Source organism: Artibeus jamaicensis, unplaced genomic scaffold (assembly GCF_021234435.1).
Source record: "Artibeus jamaicensis isolate MK-2021 breed Jamaican fruit bat unplaced genomic scaffold, CSHL_Jam_final contig_402, whole genome shotgun sequence".
NCBI lineage: Eukaryota > Metazoa > Chordata > Mammalia > Chiroptera > Phyllostomidae > Artibeus > Artibeus jamaicensis.
In genome coordinates this window covers 11,847,077-11,868,231 of record NW_026521818.1, presented here as the reverse complement: position 1 = coordinate 11,868,231, position 21,155 = coordinate 11,847,077, and the positions used below count along the sequence as shown (strand labels likewise).

General features: G+C 37.2%; 1 protein-coding gene across 1 annotated transcript in view; it reads left to right on the top strand.

The window, feature by feature from the left end:
- The window catches only part of DTWD2 (DTW domain containing 2), a 78,225-nt gene that overhangs the window by 26,336 nt on the left and 30,734 nt on the right, over nt 1–21,155 (top strand). The window contains 5 exon segments of the mRNA XM_053665280.1: nt 1,717–1,806; nt 7,318–7,357; nt 7,360–7,411; nt 11,209–11,297; nt 11,300–11,400. Coding sequence (XP_053521255.1) covers nt 1,717–1,806; nt 7,318–7,357; nt 7,360–7,411; nt 11,209–11,297; nt 11,300–11,400 — 372 coding nt within the window.

The following is a 21,155-nucleotide window of genomic DNA, read 5'->3' as shown; positions in this document are numbered from 1 at the left end:
TGTGGCTATAATCAACCAGATCTGTGAGGATCCTGATCACCAGTGTTTTAAACTGTGCATCTGAGAGTTTTGCTATTTCTTCATTGCTTAGATTTATAGGCTCTGGGGCTTTGAGATCTTTTTGAGCCATTTTTGGTCTGTTTGCGCCCGCGCCTGTTAAGTACGAGGAGCGGAGCCTTGGACTCCCAGGTCGCTGGGTTGTGACGCTATATGTGGGGGCGTAGTCAGAGCCCTGAAATGGCGGCTCCCTGTGCTGTTTTGCACTACTGGGTGAGGAGCAGAACCTTAGGTGGTTCACCAGGGCTGGGCTACTCAGGTTGCTGGATTATGACGCTGTATGTGGAGGCGGGGTCAGAGCAGGGCAATGGCGGTGCCCTCCGATGCTGCTCGCCGCTGGGGCCTGCTGGGTCCCGTCCAATCGCCCACTCCCTCGCTGGTCTATCCACGCACGCATGCGCGACCACAGTCAACCCGCAGCCCCGCTCCCTCGCTGTTTCCCTGTGGTCGCTGGCTGAGTTGTCCACCAGGTCCAATCCTGCACCTGGATTCCGCGCGCCTGAGTCCATCTGACTGAGTTTTCCTGTGCTACCCTGCTCCACCAGCTGCTGGTTGCGCCCCTCTTACCAGTCAGGCTGAAGAATTTGTTGTTAACAGACTTCCGAAAAGTTCAATTTTCTGTGTTCCGACTATGTTTTCTGTTGCTAATATTTAGTTGTCTCTAAACTTGGTTGTGTGAGAAAGCACGGCGTCTCCACCTATGCCTCCATCTTGGCGGAAGTCCGGGGAATTCCCTTTTATGTAGCATTCACTTGTGTACTATTGTAATGTCCTATAACATCTGTCTGTAATAGTGATTTGTTGTGAAGATTTACTTCCATGATTTACTGTGTCTGGCTGCTTGCTAAATTTTGTGCTGTAAATGAACAAATCAAATGTAGGATGTAATGCTAAAATATCCATGTATGTTCCTGTCGTTTTGGGAAGGACACACAAGAAACTGGTCATCGGTTGCCCTTGGAGAAGAGAGACCCTAGGCTGGAGGACTCAGATAGGGAATGCACCCTTTCATTCCATCTGCGTTTTTAATGAGCATTAGTGTTTCTGAACCCGTAGTAGAGCACTAAGCAGTGGCACAAGGGAAAATAGTCAGATACTTCGTGGACATAATTCTTGCTAACTATAATTTTGGGGCTGCTGTTTGGGTTTCTTCTCACAATCATTAAGCTCTCCATGTTGACTGATGGCTAAATTTGATTAGAACACTGTTCTAGGCAATAAAAACATTGTTCTAATTTTTGTCATTATATTGTTCCCTCCAGCTTCAGATGATTTAGAAAAGTTGCTAGGTTTTTCTCTAATGTGAGATCTGTTCTTGATTTGGAATACAAGTTAGTAGAAGTATTGCTTCATTAATAAAGAGGCCACGGCAGTGCTTAGAAGTATTATTTTACTACAGATAACTAAGACAAGATTTTTTGAAGTACTTTGATTTGTATAAAAGGTAAAAAAAAAATTTACTCAAAGGTTTTTTCAAAGTCTTGTATCTAAAGTCTGGGAGACTATATTCGTGGTGTTTCATTTTAAAAGAATGCCTTTACCAAATGTCTTTATGAAATGAATTTGGGTTATGTTCAAGTTTTAGGTTATTGTTGTATCATTGTAGGCCTTTTTATTTAAACATTTACAGGCCTTTTTTTTTTCTTCGTGCCCTGTAAGTGGCCTCAGAAGGTGTCTTTGTGTCCATTTCTACCAGTGCATCCTTTGCACACACCTACTCACTTGTACATAATTCACCATTCAGCAGAGGTAAGATTTTGTAAAATACACAAGTTCAAATAGAGTATTAGTAGACAAGTAGAAACACACATATGAACATACTCATTCCTCCCAGCTCTTCAGCATTTCTGGAAGTAAATTTATGATAAATGCTTTTTTTGGGGAAAAATAGTTTTTTTTATATGCTATTTGGTAATGTAGTACCATATGCTTTGGAGATAGATAAAATGGTGTTATTTTATAAAAACTGTTTTGAATGGTATATAAATTTAGAACTCTAGTGATTTTGTGTGAAGGAAAAATGAGATTTTTTGTGAGTAAAAAGCTGGGAAAATCAGTGCTTTTGAAATTATGATTATAGCTTATGTTCATTGATGTCTTCTGTTAAAATAGAAATAAATCTCAGCATTTTATTTTCTTTTTATTTGTTAAATTATATTTTATTATGTTATTAGAGTTGTCCCATTTTTCCCCTTTATACCCCTCCACTCAATACCCCCCACTCCCTCAGGCAGTCCCCCCACCATTGTTCATGTCCATGGGTCAGCGTATAAGTTCTTTGACTACTCCATCCTATGCTGTACACCGCCATGGCTACTCTGTGACTACCTACTTGTATTTCTTAATCCCCTCACCTTTTTACCCTTTCCCCCATACATACCACCCATCTGGCAACCATTAAAACTCTCTCCATATCCATAATTCTGTCTCTGTTCTTGTTTGCTTAGTTTTTTAGATTCAGTTATTGATAGATATATATTTATTGCCATTTTACTTTTCATAGCTTTGATCTTTTTAAAAAAATAACTCCTTTTAACATTTAATATAATACTGGTTTGATGGTGATGAACTCCTTTAGCTTTTTCTTGTCTGGGAAACTTTATCTGTCCTTTGATTCTAAATGAGAGCTTTGCCGGGTAGAGTAATCTTGGTTGTAGGTCTGTGCTTTTCATCACTTTGAATATTTTGTGCCAGTCCCTTTTGGCCTACAGAGTTTCTGTTGAGAAATCAGCTGACAGTCTTATGGGAACTCCTTGTAGGTAACTATCTGCTTCTCTCTCACTGCCTTAATCTTTGGCATTTTAATTGTGATGTGTCTTGGTGTGGACCACTTTGAGGCCATCTTGTTTGGGACTCCTTGAGCTTCCTGGACCTATATGTCTATTTCCTTCTCTATATTAGGAAAATTTTCCATCAATAGCTTTCAAATAGTTTTTCAATTTTTTGCTCTCTCTCTTCTCCTTCTGGTACCTCTATAATGTGAATGCTTGTATGCTTGATGTTGTCCCAAAGGGCCCTTAAACTATCCTCATTTTTTTGCTTTCTTTTTTCTTTTTGCTCATGTGATTAGGTATTTTCTGTGTTCTTATTTCTCAAATTGTTGATTTGGTTATTTGCTTCATGTACTTCCTGTTGATTTTCTATAGTTTATTCCCCATTTCATTTATTGTATTTTTCATTTCTGATTGATTCTTCTTTTTTTTAAAGAATTTTTATGAGTTTACTTGAGCCACACTGATAATAATTGCCAAAACCTCAACATATGGAGAAAATGCTCTGGAAAGTGGCAGTTTTGCCTTTTTTGTTATACATTATGGTCAAAGGAGGAGGCATAAGGGGGTCGGTCACATGAAATGTGTTGGTGATAGATTGGGGAGTCAGGAAAAGCAAAGCAAGGAAATCTCTGGGATTGGGTAAAAAGTAAAATGATAGACGCATACTTCTTTTATGTAGGTAGGTACATGGTAGTTAAGTCAAAAATTATTGTGATAATAATAAAATGGGTGGATTTGTGGTCTCCAATAATAATGAGGGGATTTGTGGTCTCTGCTCTTGTGCATGGTTGTTCCTGAGCGGTTCAGAAAAAGGGAAGTTAACTGGACATTCCATAAATATGTTATCATAGTTGCAAAAAGATAACTAGGCTCAATTATGGTAAAGATTGACTTTGTTCGGAAAATTCTAGACTAGGACATAACTACCCACCATGAACTGCTTTTAGTTAAAAAGTTTTGATTCGGGACCATTTTATGTGGTTTCTTTAAGTCTCTGATTTGTAGACCTGCCACACAGGCCTCCCCTGAGCTTATCAGGTTTTGTATGTGGCTCCTTTTTGTCCGCACATCCCCTTTTGGTCTTAAATTAATCCAAAGGATGCATTTATGACCAGTCTTTTGGTTGGATAATGAGGTCCCATGGTGCTAGGAAGGCTCATTCCTAGGAAGTCTCAGCATTAGCATTTGTCTTGCTGAATGACCTTTGGGAATGGGGTAAGACTGTAACCTTGGAGGGAAGTCCAGGCTGAATTTTTTCTCCAAAGTGAGAGGCAGGCAAATGGGAGGCAGTCAGGTCTTAGGGGTTTTTAAAGGAAACCACTCTGGATTGTTTCTAACTTATAAGTTATTATGGTCCAATTTTTTTTTTTTTGCCTATCTCACTTTTCTATATTTTGTACTTAATATAAAAGTCATTTATTGTTTTAGGGCATACCATATATGTTTTCATTTTCATAATCCACCCATGAGATGGGTTCTATCTCCATTTTTGTTTCCTGTCTTCTTGTTGAAGGTCTCACTGAGATCATTGAGCATTTCTTGTAACCAATTTTTTAAACTCTACATCCTGTAGCTTGTCTCCATTTTGTTTAGTTCTCTTTTCTGGAGTTTCATTCTGTTCTTTCACTTGGGACATGTTTCTTTCTCTCTTCTTTTGGCAGCTTCCCTGTGTTTCTTTTTAGGTATTTTCTAGAGCTGCCACATCTCCTGGTCTAGGCAAAGTGGCCTATGTAGTAAGTGTCCCTTGGGGCCCAATGGTGCAGTCTCCCTGGTCACCTGAGCTGGGTGTTCTAGGTTTGTCTCTTGTGTGGATTGTGTGTGCCCTCCTGTTGTATTGGGCCTTGATTGCTGTTGACATGTCAGTCAGAGAGATTGATCCTCAGGCTGCTTGGTTGTAAGTTCTGGCCATTACCACAGTGGGAGAGCTTGTCTGTAGGGGCTAACCCTATGGAGCAGGATTTGCTTTAGCCGGGCTCTGGTGCCTGCTGAGTATGCCCTTTGGGTGTGTCATTTGTGGTGTGGTGGTGGTTGAGTGGTGCTCTGGTGTGGTCTGAAGCTGGCCACTGGGTGTGTCGGTTCTGGGGTTTCTTGGGACATGTAGGCCAAGGTCGCCTATTGTCTGAGGCCCTTTCATGTTGGGGACTGCTCTGTATGGTTTCTGAGACTGTATCCCTGCAAAAAAAAAATGTGTATTTTATAGAATGTGTTGTATATAAAGAGTTTTTAACTAATACTTTTCTATATTAGGAAGTATATATGTATATATGTAGTTGTAACTTTAAAAAAAATTTTTTTATTGATTATGCTGTTATAGTTGTTCTATTCCCCCCTTCATTCCCCTCCACCCTACCCCCACATCCCCACCATTACCCCCCTTTAGTTTATGACCATGTGTCTCAAGTTCTTTAGATTCTATATTTCCCATGCTATTCTTGCCCCTGCATCTATTTTCTATCTACTATCTATGCTACTTATTTTCTGTACCTTCTCCCCCCTTCTCCTCCTCCCACTCCCCTGTTGCTAATCCTCCTTGAGATATTTATTTCTATGTTTCCACTCCTGATCTAGCTGTCCTTTTAGTTTGCTTTTGTTTTAGGTGTGGTTGTTAATAACTGTGAGTTGCTGTCCTTTCACTGTTCATGTTTCTTTAACTTCTTTTTCTTAGATAAGTCCCTTTAACATTTCACACAGTAAGGGCTTGGTGATGATGAACTCCTTGAATTTGATCTTATCTGAGAAGCACTTTATCTGTCCTTCCATTCTAAATGAAAGTTTTGCTGGATAGAGCAATCTTGGTTGTAGGTCTTTGGATTTCATGACTTGGAATTCCTCTTTCCAGCCCCTTCTTGCCTGTAAGGTCTCTTTTGAGAAATCAGCTGACAGTCTGATGGGGACTCCTTTGTAGGTGACTGTCCCCTTAGCTCTTGCTGCTTCTAGGATTCTCTCCTTCATTTTAATTTTGGCTAATGTAATGATGATGTGCCTTGGTGTGTTCCTTCTTGGGTCCAACTTCTTTGGGACTCTCTGAGCTTCCCGTATTTCCTGGAAGTGTATTTCCTTTGCCAGATTGGGGAAATTCTCCTTTATTATTTGTTCAAATAAGTTTTCCACTGGTGGCTGTGCCTTTCCCCCTTCTGGTACCCCTATAATTCAATGTTGGAGCGTTTAAAAATGTCCTGGAGGTTCCTAAGACTCTCTTAATTTCTTTGAATTCTTGCTTCTTGACTCTTTTCTGTTTGGCCATTATTTGCTTTCTTCTGGTCCACTCCATTGATTTGAGACCCAGTTTCCTTTTCATCGCTATTGGTTTCCTGTGCAATTCCATTCATTTCAATTAGTTTCGCCTTCATATATTTGTCTAATTTGTGGCTATAATCAACCAATTCTGTGAGGATCCTGATCACCAGTGTTTTAAACTGTGCATCTGAGAGTTTTACTATTTCTTCATTGCTTAGATTTATAGGCTCTGGGGCTTTGAGATCTTCTTGAACCATTTTTAGTCTGTTCACACCCTTTAAGTGTGAGGAGCAGAGCCTTGGACTCCCAGGTCTCTGGGTTGTGACGTTGTAGTGGAGGCGGGGTCAGAGTGGGGAAATGGCGGCCCCCTCTGCTGTTTCTCCCCACTGGGTGAGGAGAAGAGCCTTAGGTTGTTCACCAGGGCAGGGCCACTTAGGTCGCTGTATTATGACGCTGCATGTGGAGGCCAGGTTAGAGCAGGGAAATGGCGGTGCCCTCCACCAGCGCTTGCTGCTGGGGCTGCTGGCTCTCGACCAAGCGCCCACTCCCTCGCTTGTTTATCTACACACGAATGCACGCCCACAGTCAACCCGCAGCCCTGCTCCCTTGCTATTTCCCCGCGATTGCTTGCTGAGTTGCCCACCAGGTCCAACCCTGGGCCTGGATTCCGCGCACCTGAGTCCATCTGACTGAGTTTTCCTGTGCTACCCCGCTCTGCCAGCTGCTGGTTTTGCCCCTCTTACTGGTCAGGCTGAAGAATTTGTTGTTATCAGACTTCCAAAAAGTTCAATTTTCTGTGTTCTGGCTGTGTTTTCTGTTGCTAATATTTAGTTGTCCCTAAACTTGGTTGTGTGAGGAAGCACAGCATCTCCACCTATGCCTCCATCTTGACGGAAGTCCTCTATATTTATTTTATACTTTGGGTTATGATCTGAATACTAGATTACTTTGTTGCTCACATTGTTCCAGTTGGGCCATTGAGAGCTCTTTACAATTGGCTTCCATGTGCCATGGACGTGCCCAGTTGTTTTGTTTTCTGAATGCTTCCTTGCCTTCTGGGCATAAAGATCTATGTGGTGATCTTCCAGTTTACATACTGGAAGATATGTACTGGAAATTTCCATTTTCATTATTTTAACAATGACTTATTATAATCTTATTTTGATCAGTAAATCTATATTTTAATTAAGATTTAATAAAAATAGATTTAATAAAGAAAATCTATATTTAATTAATTTTTTAACTGAAGGAAAGCCAAGTATCTCAGACGGTACCTCTACTAGCAGCATGCTTCCCCAGGACAAGAGTAAAGTCAAGACTGGTCATTGCTTCCGTGAAGGAAGGTAATTTAAAATAGCTTTTTCCACACAGATCTTACAAAAAATGACTTTTTGAAGCTTATTCTTTAGACCTAGAACATGATACATTGTTAAGTGGTCAAAAAATTTAAGTTCTGCCTTTTCTCTCAAATAATACAAGACAAAGCAAAACATAAGCAAAAATACCTTCCCAAACAGACCAAACTGGAGTAAACAAAGGAATGATGGCATTATCTGAATTCTGTACTAATATATATTTATTGAGCTTAAAAGGGCATGTATATTTACTGTTTATTTCATTTTTGTTCAGGATGGTAGGGTATTTGTATTAGTTTTAGTTTAGCTTTTTTGTGTTATCTATGATGAACATTAATATAAGTAAACTCATATCTATTTCTAGCCCATTAAAACTTTCTTAAGATGCAGTGACTAACTAGTACTATATTTACTATTGTAGTTATAGGCACACCATATATATTAAGGATAAAACACCTTCTTTTGCCATATTTAAAACATTATTTTTGATGAGACCCAGTATTTTTATGGTTGATATGTCTATTATACAGCAGCCATTAGTTGATATCTTCATTGACAAAGATATAGCATTCTTGGATCTTAGCTCACATTCTATTACAAACTTGTTATCATAAATAGGTACAAATATATATTATATATATATTAAATTTTTCTTCAAGTCTTTTTATACCTTTGAATCACCTTTGTTGCTTTTTTGTCCATTCAAAAAGCTTTTACAAATTACTTTGATCCTGTCTGCATAGTTAAATGTATTTTTAGATGCAAAATTTAATGTCTCTTGAAAATATGGAGATTTCTTTTTTCAGTTTACTTATGAAAATGCAAAGTAAGACTTGTTCTACTATGAAGCGTAGGGAATTGACCAAGCTTTTTCCTTTCTGTGTTATTTTAGCTTCCTTTATAGTTTAGCTTCATGTTATCTAAATAACATTATGTTAGAACTTTGTATAATCATTTTTTCTGTTCTCTAAAATTGTTGATTAGGCACAATTTTCTCATATGGAGTTTTCTGTTGTAGATTTTGTATCGCCTTGCCCGTAGAGGAGAAATTTGCTCTGGGCTTGGTGCTGCTATTGGGAATTTTGCCCTTTTGTTGAGCATGGAAATGAGGTTCAGAGCTCATCACATTGGGGGTAGCCACATCATTTACACTGTGACATCCCTTTCACTCTTTATAATGATAGTTTCTCTGTAATTCTTGGGTAGGTGTGATACATATAGGTGGAACCTGTTCCACCTAACCTGCCAACTTGAACCTTGGTTATTTTATTGGAAAAGTGTTGAGTATCTATGGTGGTAAAGTTGGAACATGTATGGCTATCTAACTCCTCCATGAATGTGTTTGAGGATGAGAACTTTGATACTGTTTCAAGTAGCTCATCCTGTTTGAGCCTACTCTATTAACTAGTTCAGTTTTTTCCCACAGTGACTAACATAGTGCTTACTCAGTAAATTATTATACACTGATGTATTTTTAACTAAAGCTCATTAAGATTATTGATTTAATATTAATGTGGTAATTATTAATTTAAGTTTTTCTTAGAGTATGTGGTATAGCCATAGGGAAATGATTATGAGACATATTAGTTTTGGTGTCCTTTGTAAGTAGAATTAAATACTTACTTTTAAGTTTTTGACTATGTAAGAAAACATTTGGGTTTTACATATCAACTGTGTATTCAGTGATTTTCTAAATTGATTTTTAAGTTGTAGAAATTGTTTTGTAGATTCCCTAGGTCTTTCTATGTAAGTATCATTATTATATGCAAATAGGGTCATTGATACTTCTTCCTTTCACATCTTTATAACATTTTTTCCTTGCCTTTTTGCAATAATTGGGGCCTTCAGTCTGAGGTATATTAGAAGTGGTGAAAGACAACATATTTACCTCTATCTCAGTCTCAAAGAACATTGTTAAATATGGTATCAGCAGTACATTTTTTTGTAGATGCCTTTTACTGGTTTGAAGGAGATGCTGTTTACTGTGCATTAAATGGCCCTTTAACTTGTCTCCTTTCCCCTCGAGCTTATTTTGTTTCCTGTACACAGAGGCTGTCCCATTTATTGTTACATCTCCAGTCCCAAAATGCTTTGTTATGTATTTTTACCTGTATTTCTGAATGAAGTTCAACAAGAATAGTAAGATTTTAAAAATATATATATTTTATTGATTATGACATTACAATTGTTCTGTTTCCCCCCTTCATTCCCCTCCACCCTGCACACCCCCTCCCCAACCTTTCCCCCCTTTAGTTTATGTCCACATGTCTCAAGTTCTCTAGATTCTATATTTCCCGTACTATTCTTGCCCTCCCCCTATCTATTTTCTACCTACCATTCATGCTACTTATTCTCTGTACCTTCTCCCCACTTCTCCTCCTCCCACTCCCCTGTTGCTAACCCTCCATGTGATCTTCATTTCTATGGTTCACTCCTGATCTATCTGTCCTCTTAGTTTGCTTTTGTTTTAGGTGTGGTTCTTAGTAACTGTGAGTTTGCTGTCCTTTCACTGTTCATCTTTTTTATCTTCTTTTTCTTAGGTAAGTCCCTTTAACATTTCATATAATAAGGGCTTGGTGATGATGAACTCCTTGAATTTGATCTTATCTGAGAAGCACTTTATCTGGCCTTCCATTCTAAATGAAAGCTTTGCTGGATAGAGCAATCTTGGTTGTAGGTCTTTGGATTTCCTGACTTGGAATACTTCTTTCCAGCCCCTTCTTGCCTGTAGGGTCTCTTTTGAGAAATCAGCTGACAGTCTGATGGGGACTCCTTTGTAGGTGACTGTCCCCTTAGCTCTTGCTGCTTCTAGGATTCTCTCCTTCATTTTAATCTTGGCTAATGTAATGATGATGTGCCTTGGTGTGTTTCTTCTTGGGTCCAACTTCTTTGGGACTCTCTGAGCTTCCTGGATTTCCTGGAAGTCTATTTCCTTTGCCAGATTGGGGAAATTCTCCTTTATTATTTGTTCAAATAAGTGTTCCACTTGTGGCTGTTCCTCTTCCCCTTCTGGTACCCCTATAATTTGGATGTTGGAATGTTTAAAGATGTCCTGGAGGTTCTTAAGGCTGTCCTCATATTTTTGGATTCTTGTTTCTTCATTCTTTTCTGTTTGGTCATTTTTTTCTTCCTTCTGGTCCACTCCCTTGGCTTGAGTCCCAGTTTCCTTTCCATCACTATTAGTTTCCTGTGCATTTCCCTTCATTTCAATTAGTTTAGCCTTCATTTGTTCCTCTAATCTGTGACTAAAATTGACCAGTTCTGTGAGGATCCTGATCACCAGTGTTTTGAACTGTGCATCTGATAGGTTGGCTATTTCTTGGTCACTTAGAGTTATTGGCTCTGGGACTTTGAATTCTTCTTGAGCCATGTTTTGGTCTGTTCGCGCCTGTTATGTATGAGGAGTGGAGCCCTAGATGTTCACCAGGGCAGGGCCACCCAGGTTGCTGGGTTGTGAGTTTGTATGTGGGAGTGGGGTCAAAGAGGGGCAATAGTGGTCCCCTCTACTGCTTCCCACCCCTGGGGCCTGCGCGGTCTGTCTTGCTGCTCGATTTTTTGCTGGTTTATCGATCTGGCTGAATGGTTCGTTGTTGTTGGACTTCTGTATAGGTCAATTTTCTGTGTTTTGGCTGCGTTTTTGTTACTAAAACTTTGTTGGCTTAATACTTGGTTGTGGGAGGAGGTACAGTGTTTCCATCTACACCTCCATCTTGGCGGAAGTCTAAGAATAATAAAACTTTTGTTAACCTATGAGGTTAAAAAGATTTCTTAAAAAAATCTTTTAGAGATCCTGAACTTTCAAGGGTTTGTCAGAATTCTGGTATGCTATTATTATATCCAGGGGCTGAAGCTGCTAATTTGGAAGAATTTATATTAGGTCTTCTATTTATCCTTCTACAGGCATCGTCACTGATGGCACATGGAGCCAGGCTAAGGACACCTTTGATAAGAATTCCTTGTTCCCACTGCCCAAACAGGTAAACCAGTAGTATTTCTTAAAATTAGTTAATTTACTTTTAACTTTATTTTTTTTTGTTGATACTATTACAGGTGTTCCCATTCCTCCCCCACCCTTGCTCACTTCCATCCAGCCCCTGCACCCCCTTCCCTCTGCCCATCATCACATTGCTGTCTGTGTCTATGGGCCATGAATATATGTTCTTTGGCTATTCTTTTCACCTTCTTCCATCCAGTCCCCTCACACCCCTTTCCTCTGACAGCTGTCAGTCTGTTCCATGTATCTATGCTTCTATTTCTATTTTGTTTATCGGCTTATTTTGTTCATTAGATTCCACATATAAGTGAGATCATATGGTATTTGGCTTTCTCTGACTAGCTTATTTCACTTAGCATAATGCTCTCCAGGTCCATCTATGCTTTTGCAAAGGGTAAGAGTTCCTTCTTTTTTTATGGCTGCATAGTATTTCATTATGTAAATGCACCACAACTTTTTTTTTTTTTACCTACTCATTTACTGATGGGCACTTGGACTGCTTCTATATGAGTATTTTAATAATTCTCTTAAACTCTTGTTCATCAAGTAAAAAATAAAAGTATAAAATGAAGATTTAGGTCAGTTCTTGTCTAAGTTTCCAAAATATACAAATAGTATAATTTAAGTTAATGAGATTTCATTTCTTAATATAATTAGTCATTTTTACCATACCCTCAATATGAATATATCCATATATCTGCTTTTTGCATAAATTTATCATAGCTGTTACTTAGTTTAGTTGATCCATTCAATTTCTGTGGTAATATAAATATTTTGCTCCATATGCGTGAGAGAAAATAGCAGAAAAAAAACAGAAATAAGAATTAAAATCCAAATATTGCTTTCTTTACAGAAAAATACATGTTTGTTTTCCAAATATGTAACCATATGTTAACTTCATACTTACATAATTAAAGAATGAAAGAACTCTAATACAAACCTGTTTTTTGGCCTCCTTTGAATCTGGATTTCTAATACATCCAGACCACATGGCAGTGAATCTCTTCCCTCAGAGGAATTTTCTCAGGAGACTCTTGACATTTGCTAGGAGTCAGTCCAAGGTGAATATGGAAATGTCTGTAGAGGCTCTTGGCTTTCTTCATAAACTCATTTTTAGTGAGTATTTGCATTTCCTTATTCTACTGTCTTTTAAATTTCCACTTAAAGCTCAATTTCTCACTTGGAAAGCAGAACACTGTTGGGAACACTCACTGGCTGAGACATTTCCCTGAAAACTTTTTTCTTGTGTCTATGTAGAACTGTAACAAACTGGTTTATGTTACATATCTAATCTATTAAAAATTCAAATATATCATTCTTTTAATTTTTTAAATTGAGTTATAATTGAAACATAACATTATATTGGTTTTGGGTATGTAGCATAACATTTCAATATTTGCATATATTGCAAAATAATTTCTAAATAAGTCTAGTTCACATCACCACAGTACATAGTTATCATTTTTCTTGTGATGAGAACTTCTAAGATCAATTTCCTTAGCAACTTTGAAATATATAATACTGTATTATTAACCAGTCACTATTCTTAGATTCCCAAGACATAACTAGGACTTTGTCCCTTTAACCCCTCTTCACCCATTTTGCCTATCCCTAACCCCAGACTTTTTTTAACCGCTATTCTATGTATCTATGAGCTTGTTTTTTGTTTGTTTTAGTTTGGTTTTAGATTACAAATATAAGTGGTATAATATCATATTTGTTTTTCTTTGATTTAATTCACTTAGCACAATGCCTTCAAGGTTTCTCTCCTGTTTTTTAAAATAACAAAATCTCCCTCCTCTTTGTGCATTCATCTGTGGACACTTAGGTTGCTTCCATATCTGGCTATTTAAAATAATGCTACAGTGAACATTAGAGTGGGCTTGTACATATCTTTTTAAGTTGGTATTTTCATTTTCTTCAGATAAGCCTTTTAATTTTGTCCAAAACTTTAGTTTTGTTTACTTCTATTACCAGCATTGGGAATTGGCATACTTTAAAAAATGTGTTGAATTTATTGGGGTGACATTGATTAATAAAATTATATAGATTTCAGGTATACAATTCTATAGGGAATTGGCATACTTTTAAATGACCTTTTCCCCTGAGAAGGATTTTTTTTTTTTTTTTTTTTTTTTTTTTTACATTTAGAGTGTGTAAAAGATTCTGGAGAATTAGAAGTAGGGAACCATAGAGTCTCACTGAGATATGGATACTGAATAGCCTGTTTTTACTATTTGTTAAGTGACTTCTGTACTGTACCTTACAATAAGTATGCTTTAAACTAGTACTGCAGCAAAATATGTATTTCATGTTCCAAAACTTCAGTGTCCTTAGGGCCAAGTCAGAACAGTTGAATGTAAAATATGGAATGCCAAAGGCTTACTATATTGGTGATTAAGTCTTTGGGCCTTTGTATCAGAGTTCATCTGTGTTGTAGCAGATATCGGAAATTCATTTTTATGGTTAATATACTATTATATGCACACACTATATTTTATCATTCATCCATTGGTGGACATTTGGTTTGTTTCTGTTTTGGGGCTATTGCAAAATAGTGCTTTTATAAATATCTGTGTCCAAGTTGCTGTGTGATACCCTGTTTTCAGTTCTTTTTGGAACATATCTAGGATTAGATTGTTGGGTCATGCAGGACTTCTATATTTAACTTTTTTGAGGAACTGCCAAACTGTTTTTCAAATCAGCTACACTGTTTTACATTTACATTTCCCCTAGCAATATAGAATGGTCCAATTTCTCCCTGTCCTGGCCAACATTAGTTATATTCTATATTGTTTTTAATTATGGCCATCCTGGTGGGTATGAAGTGATATTTCATTGTGTGGTGTTTTTTATTTTTAATTCTCAAGGACATGCTTATTGATATTAGAGACTGAGGAAGGGAGGGAGGAAGAGAGAGAAAAACATCGATGTGAGAGAAACATTGACCAGTTGCCTTTTGTACGTATCCTGACTGAGAACTAAACCTGCCACCTAGGCATGTGTTCTGATTGGGAATCAAACCTGTGACCTTCCAGTTTGCAAGATTATGCCCCACCAACTAACCAAGCCACAATGGCCAGGGCTCATTGTGGTTTTGATTTGTGTTTCCCTAGTGACCGATGATGTTGAGTGTCTTTTTATGTACTTAGTCATTTGTGTATCTTCTTTGGTGAAATAGTTTTCAAATCCTTTGCTGATTTTTAAATCTAGTGATTTTTCTTTTTATTGTTGAGTTGTAAGTGATCTGTAGAACAGCTCCTAATTAGATACGTGACTTGCAATTATTTTCACCCATTCTGTGGGTCTTTTTTACTTTCTAGATTGTGTTTCTTGAAGTGCTTTTAATTTTGATGAAGTTCATTTTATGTTTTGTTTGTTCGTTTATTGACTATTAGATTTTTTAATACTCAGCAAAAAAGAAATGAGGAGGAAAAAACTGGAGGCCTTGAGTACAAAATAAAGTTCAAATCTGGATGCAGTGCTTAAGATTCCCTGGGTACCAAATACTAGAAATATTTTCAGAAGTCAAAAACCTGTTAATCTGTTCTCTATCAATTTAATTTAATTTGATTTACTTTTCCAAACATTCTTATAGTGGTTATTATGCCAGTCACTTTTTAAATACCAATGTTAAGTCATTTTATTGTCATAACAAATTTCATAAGGTAGGTATTTTTATGATTTCTATTTTGTAGTAGCAGAAACCGAGGTGGTGCAGAAACGCTAAGTATGACTTGCCCAAGGTCATATACCTACTAAGTGGTGGAACCAGTAAAGAGTTATAACACATATTTTTAAAGGTTTTTTATATCAAATGTGATGTTGATATTAAGAGGTTAAGACTAACCCCTAATTTTAATGACAGAGAAGATGTTTTATGGAACCATGTTTACAATGGGTAGGGCTGCTTTGGAAAATCGGCTGCAATTTGGCTAAGCATCTAATGCCATATCAGTATGTTTTTCAAGTGTTTTATCTCTGGGACTTCATTAAATAGGCTTAATTTTTGTTATTTTAAATTATACTTTGCCTACATAACTTTTAGATATATTTTATATACCTTTCTTATGAGAGATTAGAAATAGTTGCACACACTTATCCATATCTAAGTGGTAATTATCAGCTAACATGATATTATGCATGGAAACTTTTATTATGGCCTACACATTCTTTATATTTATTGGACAACTCATTAAATCCATGAAAAGATATAATTTCATGAACTAAATATTTTACATTAGAAGGAGGAGAGGGAAACTGATGACTCCTGGTATGTGCAGTAATATGAGGCCTATCAACTGTTGAAACAAATCACTTTTACTTTTCAAGTAAAAGTTCATATTTGCTTTTGCCTCCATTCCAGGTAACCCCATAACTATACTTTCCACCTCGAACCTTCAGGTGTTTAGAATTATGAGTATGTTGTGTTTGCCTCCAAATTTTTTCTGTGCTTGTGTACAATACAATAACATATATACATTCACTTTTAATGCATGTGCCCCATTCAAACATCCTTTAACCAATGGGCCAGTGCTCTGGGCCCAAAAGGCCCCAAATATGCAGAATCCTGAAAATATTTACAGAGTATTGTTTTCAATACTGGTGATTTAAAATCTGAGTTCTGGGTTTCTTTTGTTAAAAAATATTTAAAAAATATTTTAATTACAATAGACAATCAATACATTATTTTCAGTTTCAGGTGCATGGCATAGTGGTTAGACATTTACATAATGTATGAAGTGATCCCATAAGTCTAGTACAACTTTACGCCATACATAGTTACTAGCTGAGCTCTAAATTTCCTATTTAAGTCTCATAACAACAGAATTCCCAGAAGATGATGATAGACAGCTAATCCATGGTATTTCGTTAGAGCAGCCTGAGCTAGGACAAATCTCTATGACTTAATTTGGAGGCATGCCCCCATGAAAAGGAAAATGGGATTGTAATGCATATACATTGTCATCCCCCAAAAAGCTTTTTTAGCTTTTTTTGGTCATTGTTAGGATGAGTGGCAACTTTCCAAGCTCTTTATGTGCAGAACTGGAAACAGGAAGAAAAGCAACAGGTTGCCTTTTTACTGTTGATTGTGTCCTTCCATGTACAGAAATTTTATTGAGAAATGAATGATAAAAACAATCAGTCAGTAATAAACTGAATTGAAATTTTGATCTATTCTGGAATTACTTGTTGATCTTTTAGACATATAGAGCAAGGTAACTTTCCATAAAAATTTGTTATAGATAAAAAAGAAGAGCATGATATAGAATTTCATTTGGTCTACCTGTCCTTGTTTTTCCCTTTTGAATTTCTGTTTTTGCACCATGTTGGAGTATTTCCTGCTTAATGGTTGCTGCATAGTCTCCAAAGGTAATTTTTAAATTGTTCTTTGTCATTTACATCATCCTGCCCACAGGATAGTGACCTGGTCTATTCTGATATCGCTGACTTGTCATTAGTAGCCCAGTAAACACACTGTCACCACAGTTCCATTGTTTGGATTATTCTGGTGTACAAATGCCTATATGAATAATCTCCACACATTTATCTTTCTTCTCATAAAACCTTTAAAAATTTTATATATCATTGCTTTGTATAATTTTGAAATGTAGAGTCCTTTTTCTTTTATTTTTAACTTTCATGCAATAAACTACATGTTTAAAGGGTATGGTTTGTCAAGTCTTGACATGTGTATGTAGCTGTGAAACCATCCCTACCATGAAGATAACATATATCCATCACTTACCAAAGTTGCTGAGCTTTGTAACCCTTTCTTCCCATCCTTCCCCCATTTTTAGGCAACCTATAATTTTATTTCTGTCACTATTCATTTACTCCTTCCTCTCCACCTTTTCTAGAATTTTATTTGAATAAAGCTATATATTATATATTTTTGGTACAATGTGAATTTTTCCACTCAGAATACTTATTTTGAAATTCATTCTTCTTGGGTGAGTCATAAGTTCATTCCTTCTTACTACCCAATAGTATTTTATTGTGTGGATGTGCTGCACTTTGTTTACCTATGAATCTGTTGATGATCATGTAGATTGTTTTCAGGATTTGGCTATTACAAATAAAGTAGCTATTAATATTTATTTAAAAATATTTGTATGGGCATATGCTTTCTTTTCTTTTGCTTTTATTAAGAGTGGAATCCCTGGAATCACATGATAGGAATGTGTTGAACTTTGGAAAACTGCCAAACTGTTTTTCAAAATGGTTGTACCATTTTGCATTTTCATTAGTAGTGTATGAGAAATTCTGTTTCTTCATATCCCTGAGAACAGTTGGTATGGGTAGTATTTCTTCTTTCAGCCATTCTTGGAGGTGCCTAGATGAAACCAACTTGTGAACCAAAGCTTGCTGCTGCTAATGCCAGGCCCGGGGCCACTTGGTGTGGGCCTGCCTGCATCTGTGCCATCCTCTTGACCAGAAGTCCCTGATTCACTGTCTCTTTATACACCACATTTTGTTCAAGGAATTTTCCTACACACTGGGAGAACCCTGAATGGCAGCTGGTTACAAAACAAACAAAAATATTTTATTTCTGCTACATAAACATGTATTACAAAATGGTTCCCATTTAGAGATATTACTCTAGAACTTCTTTTTTGTACTTGGCATTATTTTGTGGATCTTCTATGTCAATACTGCTTATAAGTATAATTCATTTAACCATTACTTTCACTGAACGTTCAGGTTGTCATGGCTATATTTTAGTGAACATCTTTGAACACTTTAGCTTTTTGAACATGTGAGAATTTTTATTTCATTCTTAGAAGTTAATTTTAGGTCCGAAGTTACTACCAGATTAGCCTCCACTAACAGTCTTTGGAAGTATCTGTGATCTCATACTCTGAACAGCCCCAGCTATTATATTATCATTGTTTTTTATCATTTATTTTTGGTAATATGATGGCATAAAGTGGTATCTGGTGATTGTTTCATGTCTTTTAAATCAAATTATTTATTCTTGCCTTGAGTAACCCCAAATTTAATATAGACACTAATGGTGTGCATTAAAAGATGTTGGCTATAATTCTAAACATCAACAATGGTGTGGGGATTGACTGGGGGGGTGGAATGGGTGGAGGAGAGAAAAGGGGAAAAATTGGGACAACTATAATAGAATAACAGTTAAAAATATTAAAAAATAAGGAGATCTACAGGTTTTGGTGTTCAAAAATTATCTAATATAAATGTTATATTTTAAGGCAAAATGTTGTTTCTCCTTAACTCTTCAATTCTACTTGACTGAATTTGAGATATTCATTAGTAGATAAGATTATGTCATGATTAAAATGATAGAGATTCTATTATTTCTTTTTCTGGTACATCATAACCTTTTAAAGTATTTATGGGGAACTCAATTTTATTCTTAATGGAATTTAATCTTCGTAATGATAATATGTATAGTTTACAATACTGAACTTTTATTTACTTTTATTTTTTAATTGCCTTGTTGTTGTTCAATTACAATTGTCTGCGTTTGTTGAAAATTTGCCCTGACTGGTTTCAGGAGCTGTAAACCCTCCATGGTTAAGGCTGAGTGAGCGACCTTTGGACCATAAGCCACTAAGGAGAAAAAGCTTATCTCCCTGGCAGGAGGGCTGCATCTGCTCCTTTTTCCATAACTGGCCCCCAGTGCTTGGTCAGTTAGCCAATGACGGGTAAGATTCCCCAAGGGGGGAATGACCTAAGACAGGCATGATCATGTGGAGGCCCCAGGGAAGGACTTGGGGGGCTATGGAGAAAGGGGGTGATGGACCCTCACCCCTCAGCTTTGACGAAGCCTGAGTCCTCATTCTGTCCATGAGAAGTCTCCTAAAATTCTCTGCCTGATTTAAGCCTGAAACAGTGATAGAGGACAGTACAGCCCTGTGCTGGAAAGGGTGGGCTCCCCAGGTGATCAAGCCCGAGAAAGGATATGTAAAATCCTGTGAAGCCTGCTTTGCTAAGAATGCTCTTAGTTAAATGATAAAGGCCTGAGCAGAAAATGAGTTCATTTCCCAAAGTTTTGTAGCCTTTTAGCTGATAGACCCTGACTCAGAAGAAGCCCTAATAGTTCTTTGTATGCTATCTATTGTTCGATCCTTACTGCGTGGCAAAGATTAATGAGCTGTACCTGTACTCCTGTGCAAATTAAACCCAATAAAAGCTTGTTTAGGCAAGGGTCAGTGCTCTCCCCTTGAGAGAGTAGCCATGCTGTCCCTTTTCCTCAACAGGACTCAGTAGTCCGTGTGAATTTGTCTCATGTCTCATCCACGACACCGTGGGCACTGCGGGCTGGTGCAAGCATCATGCATTTACCTCCCTCCTCTCCCCATCTCACCCCAGTCATCCTCACCTCCCTCTCCTACTTCCACCCCACCTTAATTTTTTCCATGAATCCTTTATAGTTGTTCCAGAAAACCCTTACCCCCATTCCCTCCCCACTTCATCCCCTCCCACCTCCACTCTGGTTACTGTCAAATTGTTCTTAATTTCAATGTCTCTGGTTATATTCTGCTTGCTTGTTTTGTTGATTAGGTTCCAGTTAAAGGTGAGATCATATGATATTTGTCCTTCACTGCCTGGCTTATTTCACTCAGCATAATGCTTTCCAGTTCCATCTATGCTGTTGCAAAGGGTAAGACTCCTTCTTTCTTTCTGCTGTATAGTATTTTATTTTGTAAATGTACTATAGTTTTTGATCCATTCTCTACTGATGGTTGCTTCCAGCAACCTACATTTAGGTTGCTTCCAGCACTTGGCTATTGTAAATTGTGCTGCTACAAACATTGGTGTGCATAGGTTCTTTTGGATTGGTGTTTCAGGGTTCTTAGGATATAATCCCAGCAGTGGAATTGCCTGGTCAAAAGGCATCTCCATTTTTAGTTTTCTGAGAAAATTCCATACTGGTTTTCCATAATGGTTGTACCAGTCTGCATTCCCACCAACAGTGCACTAGGGTTCCCTTTTCTCCACATCCTCTCCACCACTTGTTGTTTGTTGATTTGTTCATGATGGCCATTCTGACCAGTGTGAAGTGGTATCTCATTGGGGTTTTAATTTGCATCTCTCTGCTGGCTAGGGACGTTGAGCATCTTTTCATGTCTCTGGATCTTCCATATGTCCTCCTTGGAGAAATGTCTTTTCAAGTCTTTTGTCCATTTTTTAATTGGGTTGTTTGTCTTCCTGGTGTAGAGTTGTGTGAGTTCTTTATATACTTTGGAGATGAAACCCTTGTTGGAGGTATCATTGGCAAATACGTTTTTTCATGTAGTTGGTTCTCTTTTCATTGTAATGCTGTTTTCTTTATCCATGCAGAAGCTTTTTAATTTGGTGAGGTCCCATGTCTTTATTCTTTCCTTTATGTCTCTTGCTGTAGGGGACTTATTGGTAAAAATATTGCTGCATTGAATATCCGAGATTTTTCTGCCTATGTTTTCCTCTAGGACTTTCACTGTGTCATGACTTATATTTAAGTCTTTTATCCATCTTGAATTTTTTGTGTATATTGTGTAAGTTTGTGATCGTTTCATTTTTTTTGCATGTAGCTGTCCAGATCTCCCAATGTCATTTGTTGAAGAGGCTATTTTTAGTCCATTTTATGCTTCTTTCTCTCTGTCAAATATTAATTGACCATAGAGACTTGGATTTATTTTTTTATTCTGTATTCTGTTTCATTAGTCTATTTATTTTTTCTTTTGCCAGTACCAGGCTGTTTTGATTACAGTGGCTTTGTAATGC